Genomic DNA, 11457 nt, shown 5'->3' on the forward strand with positions numbered 1-11457 from the left:
CCAAACTAAACAAGCTATTAAAAAATCATCTTTACCCCAAAATGGTATCAATAAGAACTTCAGCTCAGCGCACAAAAAATAAGCCTTCACCCAGCCACATTGTTAGGGTTGGCAGATTGCACTAAATAAAATATAAATTAAAGTGCAATCGAAACCCGGGGTCAACCGTGCAGAAATGCAACCTGCTGCTAGTGTGAACAATGGCGGAAATGAGCAGCAAGCATTTCCTTAGACACACTGAGTTAACGCCAGACAGTGTGTATGGAACACTGAGTTCCAAGCTCAGTTACTTCACCGAGAGGTACTACACTTAGAATGCTAAGTGCTAAACCCTGTTTACGGCACAGGGGAATAAGCAAGTGAATTAGACATGCTCTGCAACTAAACTGTGTCAATCGAACACATGAATGAAGCAGAGGCTAAGCAGCCAATTGAAAGAACTCATATGACGCTAGATACAATACCCTGTTGCCTTCATAGAGAAACATAGCATGAGGGTTGGACTTGCTCTGTAATTTAAATGTGTCAATAGCACACATGAGCGAGACAGATGCTAAGTCAAGCAGCTGGTACCCCTTAGTCCAGATACTATGGAACCTGTGCCTATCTGGCACCCTAAGCATGTAGCAGACTAGAGACTCTGGCGTGAGTCATAGGAGCAAAACCGCATAAGGGTGCAAGCTGCCTGCCAACATGTACAGGCTTCAGGCTGAGACAGACACACAACACATGCAGACAGAGTGATAGAGCATTCACTCACACACACCAAAACTTAAATACTAGCGCGCCCTTGAGACATCGCTCGTGGACCAATCCAGGGCTGCCACCTCACCAGAGCAGCAAACATCTGACTACCAATGAGCAGATGCCACATCACGGACATGCTCAGTCATGTGAACTCTGAACTTAGACTCTCAAGTGTCAGGCTGGACCTGCATATCCTTGGTTACTATAGACTTGTCTGCAGAGCCAGCAGTAACCAAAGGTATACCACAAGCCTGAGCAAGATGCTGGGAATGATGTCTGTGCTGAGCAGCACTCATAGCAGCCGGGCTAGAATGGAAGACCAGAACATCAGGTAATGCTTGGGATCTATCCAGCGCAGCAGGAGAATCCCGATGTCTAACACACAGATCCCCAAAAATGGAAACACTATGGGTCTTGGAAAATCCCACCATTTTTTTTAACAATCTTTGGAAAAAATTTTTGCCGCTTAAATAAAAAAGAACCTATACATATTTGGTATCTACAAACTCGTAATGATCGTAATGACCTGGAGAATCAAAATGGCAGGTCAATTTTAGCATTTAGTGAACATAGTGAAAAAAAAAAAACATTTGCAAAATTGCACTTTTTTGCAATTTCACCAAATTGGATTTTTTTTTCCAGTTTTCAGGTATACTATATGGTAAACTGAATGGTGACATTCAAAAATACAACTTCTATTGCAAAAAAAACAAGCCTTAAAATGCCATATTGATGGAAAAATAAAAAAGTTAAGGCTCTGGAAGGAAGAGGGGGGAGCAAAAAATGAAAATGAAAAAAAAATAAAAATTCAAGGTCATGAAGGGGTTAATAACGTTGATTTCTCTTCTCTGCACACCCTGTAGTCCAGCTAAGTCTAAATACACTGGAACCCAAAATTGTACACAATATTATAAAATATAAAAATGTGGCCTGACTGGTGACTTACATAGAGGCAAAATTATGTTTTAATGTTCAGTTTTACCTTTGTTAATGCATCCCATTATTTTATTTGGCTTTCAAGCAATGGTCTGCGACTGGTCAATAATGTTATGTGATATCCACTCATATGCCAAAGTCTTTGTCAGTGACTGTTTTAGGAAGTGTTTACAATTTGTACATAATTGTACATTGTATTACTTTGGCCAAAGTGCATGACATAACATTTATTTACATTACATTTCAATTGTCAAATCTCAGCCCAAGCCTCCAGCTTACACAAATCCCTTTATAATATTAAATTATCCTCCTCTGTGTTGATTAACTTGCAGAGTTTAGTATAATCCGCTAATATTGAAATTGTATTCTCTATGCCCTCCTCTAGGTCATTAATAAATATATTTAAAAGAAGAGGGTCCCACGCTGATCCCTGGGGTACCCCACTGTTATCTTTACCCAATCATATTGTGTTACAATAAAAACTATCTTCTTGTTTCCTATCACTGAGCTAGTTGTTAACCCAATTACAAATATTTTCCCATAGTCCCATGGCTGTTATTTTATCTACCAACTTTTTATGTGGCGTATCGAATATCTTTGAACAGTCAAGATATACAACATTCATGGCTTTACCCTGTTCTAGTCAGGATTTTACCTCCTCAGTGAAATTTATTAGATTAGTCTGACACAACTGATCCCTCATGTTGATGCTCAGTCATGAGACTTTTTTATTGAGATACTCCAGGAAAGCATCTCTTAGAAAACCCTCATAGATTTTGCCTACAGTAGAGCTTACAGTTCTATACCCATAGTTTACAGACTCCTTTTTGAATATCGGTACAACATTTGCCATGCACTACTCCTGTTGTACAGACACTAGTAGGCCTCATTCAGACGTTCATTTCTCACTTTCGTAATTTATCCATATTTTTTTTACAGATATAGAGTATGAGGATGTTCATATGTCAATTTTTTTTTGGACCATGTGTCTGCTAAATGTTTCAAAGAGTCATATCCATTTTTTATCAGCGTCACAGATGAAAATAACCCATATAATTGTATGGGTCCATGAAAACCACGGACAACTCACACATTGCATCAGTGTGTATTCCATGAGCAGTCCGTGATTAAAATTGTAGTGGTCCAAGGAAGCTTTCTAATGTGTTTTTTTATAATTATTTATTGAACAATATACAAAAAACAGAGAAACTGACCCAGATACATAGAGTTACAATTTGTAATATAGCAACAGAGAAGGTCACGAGACAAACATCAACAGCATAACACCTAGGAGTAAATGATAGGATACAATTATTTAGAAATTATTGGAATGTCAATGACAATTGAAAAGGCTGTAGTGGAGCAAAGTTATTGTGGCCGATCCTTCACTGTTTGTTTTGCTGGTTCCTCCTCCTCTCACCTTCCCCTTACTGTTGGGGTTCCTCAAGGATCAGTCCTAGGCCCCCTCCTCTTCTCTTTGTATACTGCCCCTATTGGACAAACAATCAGTAGATTTGGTTTCCAGTACCATCTCTATGCTGACGACACCCAATTATATACCTCTTCTCCTGTTATCACGCCGACCTTTTTAGAAAACACCAGTGATTGTCTTACCGCTGTCTCTAACATCATGTCCTCCCTCTATCTGAAACTGAACCTGTCAAAAACTGAACTCCTCGTGTTCTCTCCCTCTACAAACCTACCTTTGCCCGACATTGCCATCTCTGTGTGCGGTTCCACCATTACTCCAAAGCAACATGCCCGCTGCCTTGGAGTCATCCTTGATTCCGAGCTTTCATTCACCCCCCACATCCGATCACTGGCTCGCTCTTCTTATCTGCATCTCAAAAACATTTCTAGAATTCGCCCTTTTCTTACTTTCGACTCTGCAAAAACTCTTACTGTCTCACTTATTCATTCTCGTCTGGACTATTGTAACTCTCTACTAATTGGCCTACCTTTTACCAGACTCTCCCCGCTCCAATCTGTCCTGAATGCTGCTGCCAGGATCATATTCCTCGCCAACCGTTACACCGATGCCTCTACCTTGTGCCAGTCATTACACTGGCTACCCATCCAATCCAGAATCCAGTACAAAACTACTACCCTCATCCACAAAGCACTCCATGGCTCAGCACCACCCTACATCTCCTCTCTGGTCTCAGTCTACCAACCTACCCGTGCCCTCCGCTCTGCTAATGACCTCAGGTTAGCATCCTCAATAATCAGAACCTCCCATTCCCGTCTCCAAGACTTTACACGTGCGGCGCCGATTCTTTGGAATGCACTACCTAGGTTAATACAATTAATCCCCAATCCCCACAGTTTTAAGCGTGCACTAAAAACTCATTTGTTCAGATTGGCCTACCGCCTCAACGCATTAACCTAATTATCCCTGTGTGGCCTATTAATAAAAAACAACAACATAATCACGTTCCTCCATCATGTTCTCATACACTTTATGCAGTTAATAGCCTCTGTGTCTGTACTGTTACATACTTAGGCAGTTAACTGGTTCATGCAGCTTTACATGAACACCCGAGCCTTACACTATGGCTGGTCCAAATAACTAAAGCAATTGTTACCATCCACCTCTCGTGTCTCCCCTTTTCCTCATAGATTGTAAGCTTGCGAGCAGCAGGGCCCTCATTCCTCCTGGTATCTGTTTTGAACTGTGATTTCTGTTATGCTGTAATGTCTGTTGTCTGTATAAGTCCCCTCTATAAGTTGTAAAGCGCTGCGGAATATGTTGGCGCTATATAAATAAAATTATTATTATTATTATTATTATTAGATATGAATAAGGTGGGGTGTGATAGAGGTAAGAGTGAAAGACCATCTAATGGTGAGAAGATGATAGAGAAGGAAGAAATGGAGAGCAAACTAAATTAAGATGTAGGCAGAATGGTGTGTGCATTTTGACAAGTAGTGGTTTGGACTTGATTAGATAAAGATACCCAAATTTTGAGGAACTGTGGATGAGTATGAGATTCCCATCTGGAAGGTTCTTTGAGGTGATGCAACTTTGTTTATCCAGTTTGAGTGAGTAGGGTTGAGATGTCTATTTCCAATGTATGGGGATTAAAGGGGTTGTCAACTACTAGTACAATCCCTTCTTGATCTATATGTTTGGGGCGGTAAAAAAATAGCTTATACTCTCCTCCCATGCTGGTGCTGTTCCAGCGGTGTTGGCACTTGTGTCCCAGGACTCTCATGCAGTTGTTGTGACACTTCACCCCAATCACTGCTGGCATAACTGTCTTTGCCTTCGGACGTTTTGAATATGAAGAGGAAATCAGGGCTGCAGCTGATCTCTGACTTCCTCTTCATGTTCAAAACATCCGAAGGAGGGGACAGTGACGCCAGCGCTAATTGGGGTGACGTGTCGCAACAACTGAATGGGAGACTCGGAACCGAAAGTGCTGACAATGTTGAAATGGCATTGACATGGAAGGTGAGGATAGATTTTTTTACTTTATCGTCCCCAAACATTTAGGTCAAGAAAGGGTTGTCCTAGTAGTGGACAACCCCTTTAAATGTTTTGCTGCTGCTAGCAATAATGCTAGTAAATCATGTTTTTGAGGTTTGAAGTATTTTGATGGCTTAGATAACAAAACTTTTGCAGTAGATAGACTATATTTAATAATTCGTAGTTCTTGCAAAGTCAATGCTATCCAGAATGGTCTTATTTCAGGTGATAATCAAAAACTGTGCCTTTCCGGCTACCAAATCTCCAACATAGATTGGATTCTGATAGGCCTAGTGGTATAAAAATGTGGGTGTCCTATACAAGTGAGACAGTATTTTGTAGGAATTTTCTTAAAGAAGAATGCATCTGGAAAAACTGTGTGAGTTAGATTAAATGGATTTGCATGAAGATCAGATAGGTTAATGTTTAATTCCTTTTCCCAAGACAAGAAAACATTGTTTTGTAAAAATTTTTTAATGAGATTAAATGGTTGTATATTTCTTAAATCTCTTTAGGAATAGGAAAAGGGAGCTTAGTAGGTAAAGCCAAGAACAGTCTCTGATGGTCGAGAATTTTGTTTTAAAAGACTAATTTATTTGTTTTCATACATGAAAATCACTGATGAAATACTGATGGTAGAGGCTGAAATCCTGAACAAACACTGATAAACATTAGATTAAAAACATTAATGGCACTCAGGCTGGTTTTTTTTGTGCATGTGAAAAATCACAGACATCTGAATGAGGCCTTATTATGGAGTCCATGAATATTATTATGCTATAATAAGATATAAAAAGTGGTCTGTCAATCATGGTACTTAATTCCTGCGGTACTCAGGGGTGTATTCCATTACCTTATTGTTTTTGCAGCAGCACTGTACTTCCTGCTGGATTAGGAAAGTGACATTTAATGGAGAACTCCTGTATCCCCTATCATGTCATATGTCAAACCCATTTCTTGTGTAACTACTGTATAAAATATGTTGTTTAATAGATTGGCCTTCTCCTCACCCTCCTCCACCACTTCACCTAGATTATTTTTGAGAGGGCCAACACTGTCAGTGCTGAATCTTTTACTGTTTACATAGTTGAAGAATATTATTATTGGATTATTTTTTTCCTTCTTTGGCAATTAGTCTCTCTGTGTCAATCTGCATTGTTGTGATTTGTGTTTTACATTAATGCCTTCTTACTACCCTCATTATTACCCCCTTTACCTTTCATTTATCTAAATGCTCTCTTTAAGCCCTTACAGCTCTATTTAGCCATATTGGCTTTCAACTATTTCTAATTTGTGTGTTTCTATTATATCTTAACCAATTAATATTAGCCTTTCTCATGTTTAGTGTCTTTGTAGCCCGTCTACTAAACATCTTAGTAAAGATGAAGCTACTGTATATAAGCAAGTATAACACTGGTCAACGCAATTTTTCTGGCAAAAGGTTTTAAAACATATTTTAAGTCAATTTTGGCTGCTGATTACGAATATGAACTCCGTTTTTTGCTATCACATCAGGATTTCCAGATATTTTCAATTTTTGATGAAAAATACTCCTAATGTTTTATGATGAAAACACATGATTTTCGGTACTACATTTTGTATATTTTTAATCAAGGAATAACAAACATTACAAAGTCTATGTACAGCAAATCAAATATTCTTACAGATTGAAACTACAAAATATAAAAACACATATATATGGCACACAGATGAATGACAAATGGCAGTTATTTGAACTTTCTTTTCTTGGCTGATCTGTGATGTACAGCTTCTGGGTTGTCTCTCATGAAGCTCCAGCAATAGTCAGCTATCATATGTGAGTCCCGCCGGCCTTGATACCGTTCTTCCATTGTTTTATTGTCCTGATGAAAACGCTCCCTTGTTCCTCACTCACATCCCCAAGGTTCTCTGGAAGAACGTCCAAATGGCTATGTAAATAGTGAATCTTGACACTCATTCTACATCCAAGATTTCGCAGACTCATTAGTAGCTCTTCCACAATCTCTTCATAGTTGTCTGCTTTCTTATTCCCTAGAAAATTCTGCACCACATTACAAAAATGCATTCCAAGCTCTTTCTTCTGTCTCATTCATTGATGTGATAAAATTTGGGTCTCTCATAAGTGTTCTTATTTGAGGTCCATCAAATATTCCAGCCTTTTTCTTCTCGTCACTAAGACCAGGAAAAGTTGAACATATATAGTTAAAGCATTCTCCACTGTGATTGAGAGCTTTGATGAACTGCTTCATCAATCCAAGTTTTATGTGTAAGGGAGGAAAGACAATGTCCTTCCTATCCACTAGAAGATCATGGATGACATTCTTATCGCCAGATGCCAAACTCTGTCGCTGAGGCCATTCAGTTTTCACCCAATGCTCTGCTGTAGCTCTACTGTCCCAGTAGCACAGAAAACAAGGGTGTTATCATAACAAATGGGAAGTATGAATGTTCAAAGAAAACAAAGATATTCTCACATTTATTGGGAGACTAAATGAAAACTAAATTTACCTTAGTGAACCGTATAAACTGGCACTTTTCATACACTACTTATATTTATCATGGAATTCATGAAAATGGGCTATATACCTATAGCGCAAAAATGTGATGTGATAGAGAAATTATAAGATCAGATTTCAATTCAGCACCCTCAAATTAGTCTAAAACTGTTCTTAAAGTCCATGCCAGAAATTTTTATTTTTTTTGTAGACCAGTGTAATAAATAGTTAGCACCTTGTTTTAAGCACATTGTTAATGCGGTGGAATAGTAGTCAGCTATGCAGAAGGTTTTCAGTGCACTATGTTCCAATATTTAGCAAAATCCTCATTAATACCATGTTTTGAGATCTTTTGTGTAATAAAAAATGTAGTGCCATAAAGTACAATATCTTTTGAAATATGGTTTACTTTAAAAATAGTACATCTTTATTAAAATATATTTTTTATTTTTTTCACAGATAATACCCGATGAAAGAGTCATTAAAACTGAATATGGGCTTTTGATCCGCAGTCTACAGAAGAAGGATTCTGGAATGTATTATTGTAATGCTCAAGAAAATACATTCATTCACACCCTGGTTAAGCTCAATGTAAAAGTGATAGAGAATGAGCAGATGGAACAAACACAGAAGATGGAAGAGGATGAGGCTAGAGGCCGAGAGTTAATCACAGAGTCAAGACTGAGGTACAAAGATTATTTGCAACTTCTCAGCAGCCCTACCTTCAGTATGGATGAATACTGTGAGCAGATGTGGCACAAGGAGAAAAAGAGGCAACGCAATAAAGGTGGAGCTAAGTGGAAACATGTCCAAGAGAACAAAAAGAGCAGGAACAGGAGACATCATGAGCAAAGGGGGAAGCATGCTAGAATCTTATCTGCATAGACTTAGCTCGATGATCCATGGACATTTTCATATTATTCCCTTGTGTACATTTTTTTTTATTAATATTCCTTTTTCAAATGGGAAGAAACAATGCATACAAGACAACGTAGTACCAAGAATATCCTAGGAAAGTGAAGCCACTTCAGGTTTTGTATTACAGCTTTCAGAGACTAGAATGGGTTAAGGGGGTATAGACTTCTTTGTGTAGTATTGTTTGTACGTAGCTTCATCTGCTGGGTTAAGTTAATAAGGACTGGTCGTTCCAGCTTTTATTTATTAAACTATATTATTAAGGTGTTCCATTCTATTCTTTTTTGTAAGTTATAAGTTAATATTGGGATGTTTAATGCAGCTGTTTACTTTTTTAATGTTTAGTTTTTATTCTACTATTGAATATGGTATTTTTTAAGACAACCTGATTACAAGACTTTTGTTTTACAGTTGTATGTTGATAGTGGTGCAAAAAGTGTACAAATTAATGAAAGAGTGCAAAGCAAGGCAAATACAGTGCGCCAGTATTCCACTAATGGTTTAACATTAGTGTTTGGTGATTCCATGGACTTTGATAACGTTCACGTTCATTTTTTAAAGAGCAGTGTAAATAAGGTTTTCTGACTCCAGTTAGCTCTCTTATATCAGGAAAATACGCACAATCCAATAAAGATACTTGTTGAACTAATCAGAGTTTATGTTGCCATTTTTCCATACTGTAGCATCAGCATTGCATCAGGAATGTTTGAATATACTGTACACTCTTCAACATGATGTTGCAACACCAAGAAGAAAAAGTCACACAATTATGGACATCTCAGGATTGATAGACATGATAATAATATTCTAAAGAAGATAAAATAGAAAAAATCAAAACATCTCAATTGACTCATTATCGCGTATGAGCAGCGCCATGCACAGAAACACATGCACTTATACGCCTTGACATGCTACCAATTAGGTTAGTAATGCTTGATGTCCCAGATGTGCTAAAAGTGAGACAAGTACGGGGATGCTGCCAGTTGCTGGCGTTGTACTGTTGAAAAACAGCTCCTGGGACATTTTGAAAAATGGCCATAGACATTTTCCAACCACCAAATCAATGTAACATTGAGATTTTAGTGTATTTGGAATGAATACTAAAAATGTTAAGCTACAGTGAATTATACCATCCCATACCATAATCTTGGGATTAGGACTAACGTGATGTTCCATCTTGAAGGTTTCTTCATGGCATTGCCTATATGGTCTCCTGACCAATTCCTGACTGCCATTGCATCCAAGACAAAAGTGGGATGGGTAAAGGACAGACTTTCATTTCATCCACCTGTTTCCACCTGGAATCATGTGGGCAACACCTTGGATAGGCCTTCATGAGAATGTGACAATGGTTCAGCTCCAAGATTATGGTATGTAGTGGCATAGTGTGTGGTAGTGAAACCCCTAAAGTCTTCATTCCAGGTACACTAGCAACATGTTACATTGATTTGATAATAGAACCAGTGGTATGGTCATTTCTGCAAAGTGTCCTAAGACCCATTTTTCAACACAGCAACACCAAATCACATGTTGCTTGTGCTACCGTGAGCAACCTGTGTGCTACTGTGAGCAGTCTGTGTGCTACTGTGAGCAGCCTAAACATGCTACCATGACTTGCAGCACCTCTGAACTACATCCAAAACAAAAGTGGGACTATTGGTGAAAAGGATCATCCTCCATTCCAGTTTCCATTGCTTTCTCTGTATCATGATAGTTTTCGAGAACAGTGGTGTGAGGTCAATGCAACAGATGTAGTTGGGTGTCTGACTCGTAGCTCAAAGCCATGCCTTCTCATGTTTTGCATAGACACTGTTTGACACTTTTTGCTCACAATGTGATGTGCAATTTAATTTTCAGTACAGAATCAGTCGTGGAACCAGTTATACCACCATTTTTTTTTTTAGAAATTTTCAGAGACGTTTTTCAACATTGCAATGCCAGGTCACATGTTGCTCTTGTAAATGTGAGCAGCCAGTAGTGCATTCAGAGTGACAGTACATTCCTCAGACAATCATTAACCCCTTCACAACCTTGGGATTTTCCATTTTTGTGTTTCTTGCTTGCCTTTTTCCCAAAGCCATAACTTTTTTTATTTTTATGTTAATATTGCCATATGAGGGTGCGGAAAAAAATTTAAAGTGCAGTGAAATTGCAGAAAAAAAATATGTATTTTTTATTTACAATGTTCTCTAAATGCTAAAACTGACATGCAATGTGATTCTGTGTAGGTCATTAGGAGTTCTCCATTTTTGGACACCTCTTGGGCCTATTTTATGCGCGTCGAGTTGACATTTTTATTGATACGATATTAGATATGATGTTTTGATTGCCTGTTATTGCAATCTTGAGGTGACTAAAAAAACAATGCATTTCTGGTTTTTTGATTTTTTCTCTCGATACGCTGTTCACTGATCGGATTTTTTTTTTCTTTATAGATTGGACATTTATGAACTTGACGATACCAAATATGTGTATTTTTTATCTTTTTTATTGTGTTATTTTGTATAAAGCAAAAGAAGGCGATTTGAACGTTTACATTTTTTTAATTTTGAAAAACTTTTTTTTTCACTTGTTTCAATAGTCTCCTTAAAAGATGTGAAGCTGAAATCATCTAAATGCTTGTGCTATGTGTAGCATAATTAATCATCTGCTATGAGCGCCGACCACGGGGTGGCGCTCATAGCAGAAAAGCAACCCATTGTTACCCCACGATCATGTGACAGGGGTGCCCATGGGCTGGATTAGTGACATGCTTGCAGAGCGGCCATGTTAAATGCTGTTGTCGGAGATTGACAATAGCATTTAACATGTTAAGAGCCACAGGTGGATCGTGATTCCACCTGCAGCTGTTAGGGGTACATGTCAAATGGTGAAATCAGCTGTCATGTGCCAGAA

At 38.2% G+C, this 11457-nt stretch overlaps 1 protein-coding gene across 2 annotated transcripts in view; it reads left to right on the forward strand.

Annotated features, from left to right (window-relative positions):
- SEMA3D (semaphorin 3D) overlaps positions 1–9211 on the forward strand; it is a 312494-nt gene extending 303283 nt beyond the window's left edge. For both annotated transcript variants that reach the window (XM_077264655.1, XM_077264654.1), the window contains exon 18: positions 8107–9211. In XM_077264655.1, the coding sequence (XP_077120770.1) occupies positions 8107–8532 (426 nt within the window). In that variant the 3' untranslated portion in view covers positions 8533–9211. The remainder of the gene's footprint in view (positions 1–8106) is intronic.
- The last annotated feature ends 2246 nt before the right edge of the window (positions 9212–11457 follow it).

The sequence above is a fragment of the Ranitomeya variabilis genome, chromosome 5, assembly GCF_051348905.1.
Source record: "Ranitomeya variabilis isolate aRanVar5 chromosome 5, aRanVar5.hap1, whole genome shotgun sequence".
Classification (NCBI taxonomy): domain Eukaryota; kingdom Metazoa; phylum Chordata; class Amphibia; order Anura; family Dendrobatidae; genus Ranitomeya; species Ranitomeya variabilis.